The 17,810-nt window shown below is 37.0% G+C and overlaps 1 protein-coding gene across 3 annotated transcripts in view; it reads left to right on the forward strand.

Moving 5' to 3' along the window:
- The window catches only part of lpgat1 (lysophosphatidylglycerol acyltransferase 1), a 63,828-nt gene that overhangs the window by 31,243 nt on the left and 14,775 nt on the right, over positions 1 to 17,810 (forward strand). For all 3 annotated transcript variants that reach the window (XM_049485056.1, XM_049485057.1, XM_049485060.1), the window contains exon 6: positions 3,736 to 3,862. In XM_049485056.1, the coding sequence (XP_049341013.1) occupies positions 3,736 to 3,862 (127 nt within the window). The remainder of the gene's footprint in view (positions 1 to 3,735; positions 3,863 to 17,810) is intronic.

Below are 17,810 nucleotides of genomic sequence, written 5' to 3' on the forward strand. Positions count from 1 at the left end.
ACCGTCAAACCTTTCTCAATAAAGTGAAGAAAAAATATGCTGCTGTCAGAAATGCATGATGCTAGAAGTTACTGCCCAAAAAACTATAAATATTTAATTCTGAAGTAAAGACACACCGTTACAGTTCCTCAAACTGTAAATAAGACTTAAAGGATTTGCTAAGTAGATGCAGCAACTCTTTAGTGCCCATTTCATCTTTAGTCCAATTTCATCAAATTTAATGGGAAAATATTTTAAGGAGCTTCTGTTGCTTGTAGCGTGATTGACACCAAGTAGTAACATCCAAATTTATAAAAATACTTCAAAATATAAAGCTGTTTGAGTTGTAATACAAAACCTTTGACAAAAAGTGGAAAAAAATATACTGCTGCCAGAATCGGAGAGAACAAATAAACAACAAGCAAACAAGTATTTTTTTTTCTACTTGGTGGAAATGAGCTTCTATACAAAACAACATGCATGAAGGGCTTTTTCACATTGCAAAGAATTTATAGCTCCCTGCTCTGCCTGTATCTCTCGGCACAGCTTTTCATACACTGTATGCAAAGTTGCCACCTATTTACCATGCCTTAGACTTTAAATACAGCAATGTGAATCACAAAAACAGAAAATAGAAAGTAGAGAGACGTCAGCGCTCAGTTTTTAGTAGCTGATGGCAGTGCATTTATCACCTCAAATTTACGTTTTTTTTTTAGTATTATTATTTTTTTACTTTGAGGTGAGTGGGTCCTCGTCATGCTGATGATTTTGGTTATGAAAAATCAGTGATTGATGCATGTTAATAATGAAGTAATTTTATAAGTTGGCCAGAATCTCCAGTGCAGTATCGGTAATTTGCTGCTTATTTAATAAATGTGCCCCAAAGTCTCTTAGATAGAATTACATCATGGATTGTTTTATTACGACATTTATAATAAATGTCTCTTATTTGTGATGAGCAGCCCTCTCCTCTCTTCAATATTGATCCTTTTCTTAATCAGGCATAATATTGTGTTTGAAGGAAGCTGTTTCTAGGTATCAGTCCTGACCAGTACTTTTGTATTTGGTGGTATGTAAGCATGGCTGTATCTTCAGATATACAGCTAGTCTATTCACACTAGATAGAGTGAACAGTGAAGCTCTTCTGTAAGTCTCTTTAGACAAGAATGTCTGCCATAAAGTGCCATAAATATATATGTACAGTAAATATTGTCCAGAAACATCTGTGCTCCCAGCCTGAGCTTCAGGAGCATCAGAGTCCTGACTCTGAGACTGTCCTGTAAAACAGGCTTTACATTGCATACACTGCCTTTCACTCCCACACAGTGGACTGTCAAAGTCATACACCAAAAGAAACATTTAAAATGACCAATGGCGGGCAGAAATGTATAGAAGCGAAATTGCATTGAGGCCTTTAAATTCCCAGCGGTGGCTTTGCAGCTGCACAGTAATCTTGTGTCTGGAGACCAGCCCTAAATACATGAAGTGGGTAAAACTCCTTCACTTTATTCATATAACCATCAATCAAAGCCAAGGTTAATTGATTTCTATCCATGGGTAAGAGTATGGGTAGAAACCATGCTATAACGCACATGGCACACATTTTTCATGAAAGCATCAGGAAGCAGAGTACATCCTTTCTTGCTTATAATGTCTGTCTGATGGTTCCCTGCCCTGTTTCTGGAAAAAGCACATCCAGCATTTTCTACTGACGTTGTTACCGACAAGAATAGGAGTGACCAAAATAAATACCATAAAAAAAGAACGAAAAAAAAAAAACACTGATGGGAGCATAAAGTTCACACAGAAAGGCTGAACACTATGTAACAGGGTAAAGAGGACACGGAAGTACACACAGAGGTTGTTAAGCGTTAATTGTTTATTGTTGGTTAAAGATACTCTAGGTTTTTTTAAGCCTGATCTCTCACAACTGCAATAACTGGAGTGTACAATTGTTTATCACAGACCACAGTCTTAGCACATTTCCCTGAACTCAGAAAAGAACACACTTGTAATGGCAGGCAATGGACAGTTGCTAAACTGTCAAGTATTAAGCATTAAGAAAAACTACATTCAATTGAATGGGAAATGGTAAAAGACAATATTTTACATTTTGATTCGTCACCTTGCTGCTTGCGACTCTTCCAATAAGACAGAGATATGTGTTTGACTTGGTTTATTTTAAACTGAGATATTTATTTAACCAAACTGCTTGTGAAAACACTTTGAGTAGGCTGGATTTAAAATTGCCACTAATCTACAGGGAGTTTGCGCTGGTGACGTAGCATCACTGAAATGCAGTGGCTAGCAGAGTAGCAGCGTGGGCACAAACTCTCGGTCAGCAAAGTGAAAAATGCTGAAAAAACAAGAACACCTGTATTGGTTGAAACTGTACAGCGGTTCTGTAACTTACATTTTACAGTCAAGCTTTGCAAACATGTATTTACAGAGTTCAGCAAATTCACCATTGCATCTGTTCTGAGTTAGTAACGTAAAGAGGTGTGTGTGGTACAGTTGTAGTCAAGCTGTTTGTCAATTTGTTACTTAATTATACTGTTATTAATTATGTGGAGCTGTGTTTTTGGCTGAACCTTCAAGTTTTTTGCAGTTTCTTCAGCAAGTCTGATGTTAGCATATTATTACCAGTTTAAACAAATAATTTGTTAATGTTAGTGTAGATTTATGAGTAGTGTGTGTATTCTGTCTCAGCCAGTGCTTTCATCACATTTATTTTCTGATGTGTGCTGATTCCCTTGCTGCAGCTCAGCTGATAAAATACACACTAGTAGCTTAAGTTCAGCTCATGGGCTCCTGTATCAAATACATTTTTAATAAAAAAAAATTTTTTTTTCTAGATTTCAGATTTTCTAAAATTATTTTAATTACTGAAAAAAAAAAATACATTTTTAATAAAAGACATGAACTGAAACTTTGCACTTACTGGACAATATGTGTATCCAGTGGATGTCGACATTGCTTCTGGGTCTTTAGGCTGCGATGTAAACACAGTAAAGGAAATCTGCAACAAGGGGACTGGTCTACCAAACGAGTAGGCAAGTCTGGCTCCGCCTCTGGTCTTTAAATTGGACAGAATGGTGGACAATTTTAGATTTATTTCTCTAGAATAGAAGAGAATCGAACAGTAGCATCCACATTTATAACCATTCTTAGCTTTAAATATTTAAACAAATATTTTCTGTGTTTGATTGTGGTTTTGTTTTTCTTAAATTCAACAAATATTTAAGTTTCTGTTTTTATTATTACAAGTTTTCAAGCAGTTTGCTTTAATTACATAACAGAGATTTTTTTTATAATCTACCCCATATCTTTAAATTAGAATTTTGTTGTTTTGTTTTGTTTTTTCTTTTCCTTTTTGTCTCAGTTGTGCAATTTAATTCCTGTTCTCTGCCTTGTGGAAATCACAGGCTCTAATTTCCTGTCTCCAGGCACGCCTGTGGAACTCTTAATTGTCTGGTACCGAGACTTTTTGCTCAGTGTTCTTGTCTTGGCTGATTTGTTTGCTGCAGACACAGAGGCTGTTTTCTGCTTTCACTCAGCCTTTATTCTCAGTGTTAGTGTTGTTTCTCTACAGTGTCAGAGCCTTTTAACTTCCAGCCAGTTCAGTTCATTGCGGCTGTCTCCACTGTTGGAGCTGCAACTCTACTATTCACCAACTCTGCACAACTTTGCCCAATTTAGCACCTTGTTTAGTCTTGTTTTAAAAACTCTTTCCTACCATTGTGTTTCCCTGTGCAGCAAATAAACCTAAAGGACTGCAGTGGGTGGTGGACGTGACCATAGCCTACCCTAATGCCCAGCCCATGGACATTCAGACCTGGATCTTTGGCTATAGACCACCTACAGTTACACATGTGCACTACAGGTAAGACCACTTCCGTCCATCACATCAGGTGACTTAAGCCAAGCTTCTGAAATCTATGGAATTCAGATGTGCCCTTATTTGAGCTCAATCAAGGGTTTTGTTCTAAGAGACGTGAGAAAAGTATTATTGGAGGTGATGAATTTGGCTTTTCAAGCCCCTTCTAGAACTTCAAAGAAAACAACAGACTTATAATGAACAAATAATTGTTCATTATAAGTAACATCTTGATTGCAGATTTTTATATAGATTTTTTTCCTCTCTGTGACGTTATGATTATTATACGTTGTGATTATGTAGATGTGATGGCTGATTGTTTGCTTTTGACTGGTCTAACTCAACAACAGGTGCTTTTATATGTTTTGTGCTTTTATGTTACATTTCAAAGCTGGGTTAGATGTGATCTACATAAAGCCTGTAGTCATCAAAATCTACAATTACATTTACACTTTCATTTAAAGTCAAATGAGCACTGTATGTTAATCTACACAGGTTTCCCTCCTGGAAACAGTTTATTTGGGTGAGTAAAGTGCTTTCGTTTATTTACAGTAAGCTTAGATTACTGGATTTTTCCAGCGCTAAGGCTGGTGCATTAGCATTAGCGGCTAACTCCAGCAGTGCTAGCCGGGGTTCGGAGCAGGCTACAGGCCCATAATACTCTCTCATAATAACCTCTGAACAGGGAAATAGAGGTTAGCGGCTAATGCTAATGCTGCTCCAGCCCTGGTGCTGTAAAACTAAACTGAGTAGCTTTTCTGCTCCTTACAACCTGACTGATAAAATTCATACATAAGACCACCGGATTAAAAGCTGTACTGTTGATTTTTGAGAAAATTATTTCTTAAGGTATTTATTTTAAGTGCAAAGTAAGTATTTTAAGTGTGCCTTATAGTGTAAAAATATGGTATGTATGAGAAGTATACATGAATTAGTTGACAAACTCAGTCTAAATGTAAAGCCTTAGTAAAAACCTACAGATTGAGTAGGTGATTGTTATGTGAATTGTGAGTGAAAAGGCTGCACATCAGTATGGCCACACGTCTGCAGTAACATCATTTCGGTGTGTGAGTGTAGAACAGAGTTATATTAGTGTAAGGCATTGTAGGTTCTATACTGTTGTCTATGCGTATTTAAAGATTTAGGAGGCTAAACTGGATTTTTGTTTAATATAATATATGATGGACATAAAACAAATGTGATTTAAGCCTAAAGTGTTTGTCATACAATTTTCTTCACAGTTTTTCAGGATCATCTAAATTACAAGGCAAAATACTGAACTGACATACCCAGTCTAGATTAGCCATTTTCTGTGTGTCTTTGGGAGTACAGATATTAGAACACAGTGTGTGTTTTTGGTGTTATGGTGTAATAGCATTGGGGTTTATTTTGTGGGGCATCAATTCAGAGCACGGCAGTGTTAGTTTAGCTCATAGGATGAATGCAGCCTTATTTTACATATATCACATTTGACACATTTTTTGGCACATTAATAAGCTTTTAATGATTTCCACAGAGCCAAATGCACAGTGAGATTTTAGAAAACTTGTTTATTTCTGTCAGAGAAATCCAGCTTTTACCTAACATGGATTTGGCTCTGACCATAGAATGACACACACACAAACTAAGTGGCCTTAGCCATTTAACAACACACTGCAACTGATCTTATTCAGTGTTGTAAAATGAAAGTGATAATGGTAGAAGAGTGAGTGAAGATGTCATCACTGTAAGCACATTTTCATAGCTCTGCTTCATCAGAGGTCAATTTAAACCCATCTGAAACTCCCTGTCAGGGCTTTCAGCTCCATTTAGTCGTTATACACACACAAACCATGTACTGTGTCAAATACCAGGAAATATTCATTTAAAATGTGCTTTCTCTGACCTCCCCTGCAAAAGAGCTTTTTGACTCCAGGCTAAGGGCTGGTAGTTCTGCTGTTAATGTAAACTGGAAATCACAGCAATTACCAGACCACAGTTTGTTTCTGATGTTTGAAGGTAATTTCTTTTGTTCTGTACTGGCTGTGTAAAAGCAATGAGCCTAAAGCTAGCTTCTGTTTCTGTGCTGAATCTACACTTAAGCCATATACCCTACACCATAATTTGATAACCTAAACAGTATCCTGATGCACGTCTCCCCCGAAAAGTAACACCAGCAGCGACGCAGACCACAGCAACTGTGATTGATCCGCTAAACATCATTTTCCCACCTTTACATTTTTTTCTTTCTCTCACAATGCTGTAGGCCACTTGCAACGCCATGCACCCTGCGTTGGCGTAACATAGAGGTATAAATCTGTTTTAATTTAGATAACAAGCAATAGGACAAAAATAAAAACTGCCCACTATCCTGCCCAGAAGCAGCAAGTGAACTAAAAGAATAAAAGGAAATGGGATCTTTTACCAGATTGGAGTAAAAGAAACACAAATCATGACAGGGTGATATTCTTAAAAGCAGTCTGTTTTGTATTTGTTTTTCCGTTTACTGTTTTTACTTTTAATATTTGTTTACGGTTTATGTGCACAAAAAAATGCTCCACTTTAGTTTTGTGGTAGATGTTTTTGTTTTACTAAATATGTATTTTTTTATTTGTCACATTGTTATTAAGGTACCTTAGTATATTAGTGCTTTATTAAAATGCGTTTTACAACATAGACAAAAGTTTATAGATTTTTTTATTTCCACTATATGTATACTATATATTTTGAAATATTTAATTAAAATATTTATTTTGAAAATGTAATTTTTTGGCCATATCATCAAGAATAACGTAATTGCAAAATATATATATATAGTTACATTATTTTAGGACCATATCGTTCTTCCGTAGTCGGGCACACCTCTTCACATTTAATTTATTATTTTTTTTCTTTTTTATGATTTTTAACATTGTAAGTGTAATATTGAAGACAATAAAACTACAAAATAATTCCACGTGTTCCTGTGTAAACAAAAAGTGTTAAACAAACCTGAATATGTTTCATATTATCGATACTTCTAAATACCCACATTGTAATTATAAACAGGCAGGCTTGATAATAAATGGTGAACTGTTCCATCTTGGTGCAAAGGTCTGTTTTTATGTATAGCCTACCCTATGGAATGGATGGGAGTAACATATTGACATATCTTAGTGGTTCTTGTTTTATTCAGAATTTGTGTCTGTATCTTTGGTTATAGGAATTGGATAGACATACATTTTCAAACCTGTACTCAAACACTATATGAAGAGATTGTGATTATTTAAGCACACATTTAGCACCAAGCTAATTGATTGAGTGCATAATACATTGTACAAGCCTTTTATTCCCAATTTAAAATGAAAGAAACAAACTTCTATGTGGAGCATTTGACTACAGTTGGGAAAAGAGGAAGACACTGTAAACATTAGGGGGGAGGGTTTGCTGAAGTACTGCTTTATGTGTGTGAATAATGATTGTGTTTGATGTGGAAGTAAGAGTCACTGTTTGAAGCGCATGGCTGCACTGCTTTTGTTGAAGATGCAACACAGACGATTATAATGTTGAATCGATTTCCTTTCATAAAAGTGATTGTAGTTAAAGGAGTGTGTTCAGTGTGGGTAAATAGTTCCTGTTTGATGGTAGATTCTGACTGCGGTCATAAAACACCTCTTAGCCCTGATTTGATGTAACTTTATATTAGACAGCTTTAACAGCAGTGTGACCACACACAGTCACCGCGCTGGGTTTTACTTGATCAGATTACTTGAACAATCAATAGATTATTCTGTTACTAATGTAACCAATGGTGACCGCCCTTCTCTCTGTCAGGTGAACTATAGGATATTTTTCCCAGAAAGTCCCCACGTAAAGTTATACACATTTCCTGATAAATCCTGTTTGTGAACTATTGTCCTGGTTAGTAAATGCATTGCATGGTCTACAATACAACACATTTCTGCAGTTTTAGACATAGTAGTAGCAGTATTTAATGCAATTAAAGGCTACATGAACAATATAAAAAAAAACAGCAATTGGATTGTTTATGACCTTGGTTTAAACGTTGTGATTTTTAGCCTTTTATTTTTTTTCAGTCTTATTCTTTCTTTAAAAAGAAGGTGCTACTCTGCGTTTCTACATTTCCAAGACATAGCAGTTTGAGCCACTTGGAGGGCAGGTTTGTGCTGTGCGCTCTATGACCAGGGGTAAAGATTAACCAACTCCATTTAATTACTTATATCCATATTTCTGATTTGTTTCTAATGTTAAAATTTTCATATCATGCTACAGCTTAAAATGAGCTGCTACTAAGAATTTCTCTGGGTTTTCAATAGTTTTATTCTTTCATTTTGTTTAGTTGGTTCAACTGTTTTACTGTAGCTCACTCCTCTCAGTTTAGCGCTTTAATGTTTTGATCCAGAAAGAGAAGAGTGCAACACGTCAGTTCTGGAAACTCCAGTTCTTAAAACTCTTCAATCTGAGGATTTTTATTTACATTGTTTGTGCTTGTATTTGGACAGCTTTATTTTTATTATTTTACTTTACCTGCTGTGGAGTAAAATATCCACTGTTACTCATATTTACCAACCGCAATGCTTAGTTCTTTACCAGACTGATGATCAGCTTATTTACACAATAGAGATCCTTAAACAAAAACTTTGAAAAATCAAAAGAAACTCAAATGAATAGGCGGAGGCTCGAGTTTAAAAGAGGTGCTTAGAGTTGATTGCAAAATACCCTGTGCCTCCTAATTCAGGTAAAATTGATTAAATCTTTTTTTTAGAGTTTGTCTCTTGACTGACAAAGTAAGTCAGGATTAGCTGTTTTTCAAATAATTTTTTTTACAGAAAACCTTTTTTTTGAGTCATACATTCAAAATACATATTCTCTTTTTTACATACTGAATTTCCTTCTTACCCCAGGGGAGATTGTGCTTTTGCATTTTTTGTTTGGGTGGCTACTGCAACAGTGTTAACTGTGAAGTTTTCTTTAGATATTAGTTAGAGAACAACGTTTCCCACAGTGATAGAAATTGCAGCTGGTGCCTCTATTTTGGTGTGACGTTTATGGTGTTTGATGTGGAAGTAAGTGTCACTGATTAAAGCGCATGGCTGCACTGCATAACGACTTTATTTTTGAGTTATGGTATTACTATAATCAAAGATATCTTAATGGTGGATCTTGTGGAGGTGGATCTCCTGCTGGTGGTTCTCACTATGATGGATTCACCCTCAGGAGATTGACCATTGACGGGTCTCCCCTTGATGGGTCTCACCATATCAAAGATATATTAATGGTGGATCGCCTAATAGATTCATCCTCAGGAGCTTCCCAAGTGGTGGGTCTCTTTGATGGGTCTCCTGACAATATTTACTGTCCTTTGTCTACTCTTGTTTCTTTCACTAATGCACACTCTCTTCCTCTCATAGGCTTTCTCTGAATCTCAAGTGTGAAATTGACCACTATTACTTTGTAAGGAGAATCCTTAAGGACTTGAGAAGGTGTTAAAGGTGCCCTCAGTTCTTTATCCTGCCTGTACCTTTCTTAATAACTTGGGTGTAAATTTGTTTATAGTTTTAAAACAAGTAATTTATTTTAGCTTTCTGTATTGAGCAAATAATGATTGTGGTCACCTCTTTAGGTTCTAGATGTTCGTTTTTGGTTTCTTGCCAATTAGCTTTTATTAAAGCAGAGTAATATTAAAGCAGAAATAAAATAGCATGCACTTGAACTAGTATAGCATCTTTTCTGAACGTCCGGATCAAAGCAGGAAAACTGTGAATATTAGATGTTTTCACCAAACATCTGCTTGAGCTGCATTTATCTTCCAACTCAGAGGTTATACTGGCAAAGTCCCCAGTCATGTATTTCCAGTCCTACAGATTGAGCTCCTGTACTTTTTTTTTAGCACCACTTTTCTGTAGCTCAGGGCAATACAGCACTGGGCCACTGACTGAGCAAGTTATCATGCTCCAGCCTGTTAAACGTTTACATTAATGTTATGTAAGTGGGCTGCAGGGATTAGGTGTTCATTACTGTAACTCAGGGATATGTGGAGTACAATGTGGTCAAGATATGTCATTCTTTTTCCTGCCTCCTTAATCTGTTTCTTTGGAGTCTTATTTCTCCGTTCTCGCTCCTGCTGGATAATCTGTGTGCGAGATTGAATGGGGTCACTGACCTCTCTCTCGCTTTCTTCACAGGAGCTGTGTCTTGTGTTTTTCTCCTCTGGGCTCTGCTGCTTCTTGCTGATGCAGCCTGAGGAGAGGCTGTGATTTAGTGAGGATGTGTAGCTGCCTGCTCATCAGCTCTGTACACCTGTGCTTTTCTTAGAGGAGCTACAACGGCCAGACTAGGGTCTTTGCAGCATCATATCTGGGGTTTAAACTGAGAGAATGGAGTTTTTTTTTTTTTTTTTTGGCCTGGTAACATGTCAAAAAAAGAGTTTCCTTTTAAGTTTTGAAAGGCTTTGTCCTTCAGAAATGTACGATTTGTGTACTTTAGCCAAATATACTTAAAAAGTGTTTTAATGTGTCATTTGAACTGCATATTATATATTTATATTTTGTCACGTTTCAAACTTTGGATTGGAAATAATCTGTTTCAGATTTAAACCAGTTTCCGGTTTATAGGTCTCTCCTTACTCCAGTGCAGGAGCCTCTTCTGCATCACCGGAAAAGATCTGTGGATGGTGCTAAGAAAGTCGCTGAGTAGGCAGTTAATTGTAGTTCAAGTTAAAGTTCTCAATTGTAGCATATGAGCAAAAACATGGTGTTTGGTGGGTGGAGTTTGCCTTTTAGTTTTGCTCTGGAGCAGAGAAACAGGGCATGTCATAGTAATTAAGTTGTTAAATTTAACTTATTGTACAATATATACTCATGTCCTCAATAATTTTGCTGATCTAAAATTACACATATTGCCCATTTTGTTTATTTGGCAAGAATGGTCTATTAACGTGAATAAGCTGACTTGTTGAATTTGTTTGCAAGTTTATGTTTTTAATTTAGGGAATTTAAAAATTTCAATTCAAATACTTACATATTAATAATAACAGTTTCCTGTAAAAATATAATGTCAATGCATTATTATGCTGCTGCATTCTGTGATTATATTGATGCCATGAAATGTTCCTAAAATTACAATAATAGTGTTTATCGCCGTAATTTCTGGGACATTATATTGTCAAAGAATAGTAAAAGTGATGGATGCTCATATTGCAACAATTATTTACATTTTCTACAGGTCTAAATCATCACACACTCTCCTCAAATCAAATGGATTGATTCTGTAATATCTAATAGGATGCATAATATGAATATGGTGCTATAACAGGGAGAATTACTTTTCTATCATTGCTTCTTTGGAACACTATGTAACTCTGAGGAAGAGTGCAGACTGCGCACCTCTTTGTATGAAATCCAGAAATCAGGTTATCTTCCTGTATCTCTCAGCTTGTCCAGAAATGCATGTAAGTGGAACATTTTTGAGAGTTGTCTCAAAGCAAGAAATACACTTCCTAACTTTAGAGGAGTAATGAGTGCAATAATGTTGTATATTTCACTGAAGCTTATTTTGACTCATATCAAAGTGTGTATGGGTCTGTGGTTTTATATTCCAGAGGCCCTAATTATAGCTGTATAGAAAATAGTTATAAGCTCTTTTAAAAACACTTTTAAGTGGATGGTAATGGTCGTGACTGGTGGCATCTGGCTAGAATTGTCCCGCACACACACACATCCTGCAGGTCAGTGCAGGGTTCTTTAGCTTTCATGGGATATGGCAAAAGTCATGGGACATGATATACTGTATACGTCCTTCCCCATTATAAGGATTTGATCCATATTTTGAAACATCTGTTAAACAGGGAGAACTGGGTTCATAAAAACAATCCAGGGTTCAAACAATCATTAAAAAAAACTGGAAAAAGTAATGGAATTTGAAAATAGCAATTATCAGGCATGGATAAGTTTTGGAAAAATAAACATACCCAGAAAAAATTGGAAAAGTCATAGAAATTTGGTCTACAAATCTTTGTGGTTCAATGGAGAAAATCTATTTTATATGTCAAATATGTCAGCTCAGAGTTCATACAGTAATTTATGTCTACACAATCTCTCAAAATCTCTCAGCTCTCAGAATCTGACACACATTTTATTATTATAGATTGTGCGTCAACATTTTATCTGATTCATTTTAGACATACTATAAACATACTAATATCAATTATAGTTTTAGTTAATTTTTGTTTTTAAAAATTGTATGGTCATGAAAATTTGTCTGGAGGCAAAGGCGTGGAAAAGTCATGAGAAAATCATGGAATTTTTTTTTTAAAAAGTTATATAAACAATCTAGTAAAGCCAGTAAATTCATGGGTAGTCTGTATCATCTGACAGCATATGTGATCTCCTTAATCTTTACTGGAATCACAGTATAAAACTGAAAGGTGTGCTTTACCTGGTGTCTAAATGACCTCTGTTCTGTCTGGAGTAAAATTAGGTGGTGTAAGGATGATGTCACTCCTGGCTGTCGGTGGAAGCTGTGGGGAGCTGTATAGAGTAACACAGAGGGAGAGGTTTATTTTGAAGGCAGTAAAGCGAACGAGCCCACGCAGGCTATAAACTTATTTACCCGCCTCTGATAAACCCACTCTAATCTACTGCAGTAATCACACGGTCATTGGATCCTCCCCGCTATAAACGCTTCTCGCACTCCTCCACAGCTCCACTCAGCACTTCTCAGGTGACTTCTGTTGCCGTGGATTCTTATCTCTCGAGCTGTCGCCCAGTTGCTGCTGGAGTTTGCCCTCGGTGGCTTCATTTTACGTCGGCTTTCGTCACTCTTTTCACCTGAGAATTCTATTCTTAAAAAAACTCTCTAAATATTTGGACCATTTAAAAGTTTAATTCTGCCGTTTTTCTCATTAATTTTAAAATTGTGGTCTTTAGTATGAATAAATGCCTTGTGAGCTGTTTTTTGTAAAAAAAAAAAAAAAAAAAAAAAGGAGTGGAGGGGAGGAGAAACGATACTATTTCAGCTGTTGCTAATAAATATTTATCCATGCAAACATATCGCCTCTGATGGGCTATCAGCACTACAAGGCAGTGAGGTGGACAACAGTTACAAACGTTTTTAAAATAAAGACATTTTTACAATAATAACAGTCTTTGCAATGTCATATGTTACTGTAAAACATGTGTAAATCCCTGCTTATTGCAGGTCAGCCACTGACCTAGTCTTAGAATCTCGGTAAAATGTAAAATCCACCGGAGATGCTATGCAAACTATTGTTACCTACAGAAGTGGGTAGTCCAGGTCCAAAAAGTAATAGTCCACCTTTAAAAGACGTGCTGTGCCAAACTGCCACATGACTAAGAGATTTTTTAATATCACTCCAATCAGATGTCATACAGAACCAGGAAAGAAAACACATTACTAGCTTCCATATTGAATTTTGATCTATCAACAGCCTGTGCCCACCTATCCTCTTTTCCTATTGTTTGATATGCCAACAGTTTTATTTTTAGTTTAACACCCACAACCAAATAGTTTCAGAGAAAGTATGAATGAAGGTAAAACATTTGGGGAGGATTTCGATCACTGTTTTTCCCCCAGAGAAGCCCCGTAAAGTCCCTTTTTCGTGGATTAATGTATTTCGTTGCTTGATGGTTGGTTTGCCCTGGTTGTACCTGCCCCTCCTGTGAGGATTTAGCAAGAAGAGGAGCAGAATGGAGGAAAAAAAGGCTGTCCTGTTTGGCTCTGTCCTCTGAAGCACACTTCAGAAACAGAACGTCCTCTGGCTTTATCTGCAGTATAGGGACATGCTCTATGCACTAAATGCTAGTATTGTGATTAGGCTGTATTGCTACACCTTCCAGTATGGAGGAATACAGTGCTGATTCAGTAGTTAGAATCGGTAAGGATGGTGTTTTTTTTTTGTTTTTTTTTCGCCAAATTCAATAAATTCATACAAATTTATCTGAAAACCTTATTTATCACAGCAAAACTTTAGTCTGTTTGTTTGAGTTTTTACCACTTTATTGTGTTTGCATTACAGAGAGCACAGTTTTTAAGAAAAGGAATAGCTGAAGTGAAGTTGTGTGCTGTTAGAAACCAGTGTGATGAGTGTGTGAGGGTGTAACCGGTTGTTATTTGTGAAGAAGTGTATGTTTGTCCTGTGATGTTTGGCCATGATTAAACTAAGCAGCAGACATACACACACTGTGAGGAGCTTGATGCCTCATTAGTTGCCACAGTGACAGTAGTGGGGAAACACATACAAACGCACAAACACACACAGGTTTGTTTTTATGTCTTAACAGGACATGAATTCATGCATTTCGGTTAGTGCTGTGAGAGAAATCATATTTTTATCATTAAAGTGATATGCATTTTCTCGATAAAAAGATCTTAGATAACAGCATTAACAACAGCAGACTCAATCTGCATTACCCATGTGCAGCGACAGTAGGAGCTCTTCACGCTGCAGACTGTGATTGTGACATAATGAGGCTGGAGGCAGAGTGAGGCAGATGTCCACAGTACATCTGGGAAAATGAGTGTAGCCAAGCCAAGTGCTGAAAAATCTTTATTAATCTCATTTCACGTCAATATCAAAATATCCAACAGCATTATCTTACAGGCTATTTTTAATTCATATCTTTTCCAGATCCAAAAATGCCATGTGATTTGTTGTATGTATTGTGGGTAATTATGACATAGGGCAGAGGGTCAGCTTGGGCACTTTTTTTTTTTTTTAAATCACATTTTCTCCCCAATTTACACAACCAGTTACCCAACCCAGTCAACCCCCTCAGACACATGTGAAATTACCCACCACCTCTTTTGAAAGTTCTGCTGATGCAGCATTGCTGAGTCGCATCACAGCGTCCTTGGAGGAAAGCGCAATGACTGCTTTGTGCTGATCAACATCACCCCTTGGTGATGTTGATCAGGATGATGAGAGTATAGAGCGTTATCTACCCACACAGAGAGAGCAAGGCCAATTGTGCTCTCTCAGGGCTCCGGTAGCCGATGGGAAGCTGGGAAGCTACATGAACAGGATTTGAACCAGCGATCTTCTGATCATAGTGGGGGGTGCTTAGCCTGCAGCTTGTGCACTTTGAATGAACTGTGGCTACGTACACTTGTACAGTATGCAGCAGGGGTGCTAATCTCTGTGGGGTGGAACATTATTCTGTTGACCATCTTTATACTTTTTTAGGGCTTGTTCCACAGTAGGTAGCTATTTTATTGGTCTGAAGAAGGAACCAAAGATGGGATGGATGCCATTTTTACACAGCTCAATGAATCATTCTGCCACTTCTGTTCATCCCTGGACCCCCTCGGAGCCCCGTCTCCACAATCAATGCCCTTTCTGACATCCTTTCTCTGACTGTAACATTTTTGGCCCTCGTCAAAGTGGCTGAGGGCTTTACACTGCCTTGTTTACTGCCTTTCTTACACATAAAGCGAAATAACTTTTGGTATTTGACCAATCTGTCGATTATTTTTCCAATTCGTTAATTATTCAACCATTATTTTGCCATGCCCTCCATCTCTGCTTGCTGTAGGTACGGCTCCTGTTTCAGGCTTTTTTCTGTCTTCACTTCAAATCTATAGAAACAGCTAAACATGGGATTTATGTCCTTCAATGTCCTTCAAATGTCCAGAACATTGTCCTATAAATGTGGAAAGTGTTGATTTTGGGAAGGAAATGTGTAATCTGTTGTGTTTAGGCACTTTTGAAGACACAACAAGTTAAGTGTAAACTGTGCGAGTGTCCACAGTACTTTGTGTAGTGCTGCAAGTTAACTCTGGGATCCAACATCTGGCTTATGTTTTAATATTTTTATTAATATATTTTCAATAATACAACACAGAATTATTGCAAAATCATATGCTACTCACATTTGAAGTTACAAGGCTATGAATAAGGGTTGAAATTTCCTTTGGGCCTCTTTACCTCGCTGAAGAAGCAAGTTTTATAGAAAGTCATCACACTTATAAAGTCTATGTCAGTTTTATTAAAAACAGGTGTAAGCACAGACCCACCAATTACAGATGAGAGGCAGATGTTGAGGACACAATTCCACCAGTTAGACAAGTCGAGAGGCAGAAGATGAATTCTCTGCACTGTATTATTGCAAAGATATTAGCAGAAACATCAGGCCATATCAAATATGACATGCTGTCAACATGTCGCTAATCGTTGTAGCCCTACTGTTTAGTTATTAACTAACATATATCTCAAACCGTATAATGAGCTGCTGTTGTTATTCACTGTTACTCGTCTCTTGAGTGGTCATAATCTTTTGGCTCGTGTTTCCTTCACAGGTCTAAAAATTCCTCAACGAACATATACTCTTAACAGTGTACTTAGCTTTCCTACACCTTCACACTTACTATATAAATTATAAGGGGTCTGACGGTGCAGCTCTGTGTTAGCTGCTGGTGTGTTTGTTTAGGCACTTTATATTAATGTTGTGTTTGTTTACTAAGGAGGTGTTGTATGAAATGTGAGTGGAGTGTCAGTCTGGTAAGGCCGCTCTGTGTTGGAGAAGTGTATCGTGTGTAACTTGAAGAATATAATGTGATTATCTAAAAGCTGCTGTTTAGAAACTGGAGCTGGCTGGTGTGTAGTTTCCTCTCTGCACCGAGTGCTGTTTTCCACTGTGTTGGTTTACACTCGGTGTTTGCTGGACTAAAGCGAGCACTGAGCTGACTGACTCTGTGTTTGGGTTTCAGGTTGGATGTCCAGCCTGCTGCCAAATGGGTTATTGTGGCACTGTGTGTGTCACTATGGCCATGGGCCAGTCCTGCATCAGCGCAGTGCAGAGTAACACTGCTGAATGAATGATTCAATGACTGGCAGCAACCCAAGGTGTAAAACTTCTTCCTTATTTATTGTTCTCTCTGTGCGGGATAAGAGGATTTCCTGTGATTTCTTTCCAGATTTCTGCATAGTTCAGTAGTTGTGATGTTGTTAACAGTTATTTCAGAGTGGAGACTGGTTACAGACCTGAATGCATGTAAAATAAGCTTTACTTTAGGACTGTAACATAGTGTTTTTATTGTAATAACAAACAGCTAAACAACTTAAATTGCAAATTGCGGTCACATTTATAGAGCCCTACTATAGACTGAAATCTTAAAACTTTTATGAACAATGATTCTTTACAGACAGTAAACTGTTTAGACTACCAGTGTAAACAAATAATCTTGACAGACCTAAGGGTTAGTGAGGTTGGAATATAGGATGATCACAACCCTACCTCATCCCCAACTCTCCAGCTCATTCCAAATTTATTGGGTTATATACTTGTAACCCACACCTGGCATTAGACGTGATGCCAAAATGTTCACAGGCTTGTGCTCCAGAGAGTCCAAATCTATTGGCAGTACATTTTTCTGATACTATATAGATAGAATTCTATTTAGAGAGACTTTGGTTTGGAGCATACACATTACCACTACCAACCTTTATTAAAAGGTGTATACCAGTGTTTTTTTTGCATCTGGGCCTCCCAGTGGACTGCAGTGGTACAGCTACGGGGTTGTTTGCCAACAGTTTATTTATATTTTTTTCAGTTTTGCAAAGTAAGAAAAAAACACCTTCCTATATATATATATAGACCTTTAACAATGTGATTTCATATGCCACATATTATGTAAGATATTTGCAAAAGTAAGTATTTTGTTTGTCAGTCTTGTTGATTCGCATAGTACAGTAACATGACCAACAAAGCTAGCTGGTGGATTATTAAAATAGTGATGTTAATATTAGTGCAAATAGGAGTAATAGGAGTTTTAGCCATGCTGGATAAAGATAGTGTAATTGGCTGTGTTGTGCTTTATTTCTTTAGTTTTTTGGTGATTGATTAAATATTTGTATTTTTGTAATGCTAATAGGGTCATACATTGCAAGACTGTTGTCAACCAGCTGTTATTTACATTTGTGCACCTACTTCTGTGTGTGTGTCTGTCTGTGTGTCTG

This window comes from Astyanax mexicanus, chromosome 1, assembly GCF_023375975.1.
Source record: "Astyanax mexicanus isolate ESR-SI-001 chromosome 1, AstMex3_surface, whole genome shotgun sequence".
In the NCBI taxonomy this organism is placed as follows: Eukaryota; Metazoa; Chordata; class Actinopteri; order Characiformes; family Acestrorhamphidae; genus Astyanax; species Astyanax mexicanus.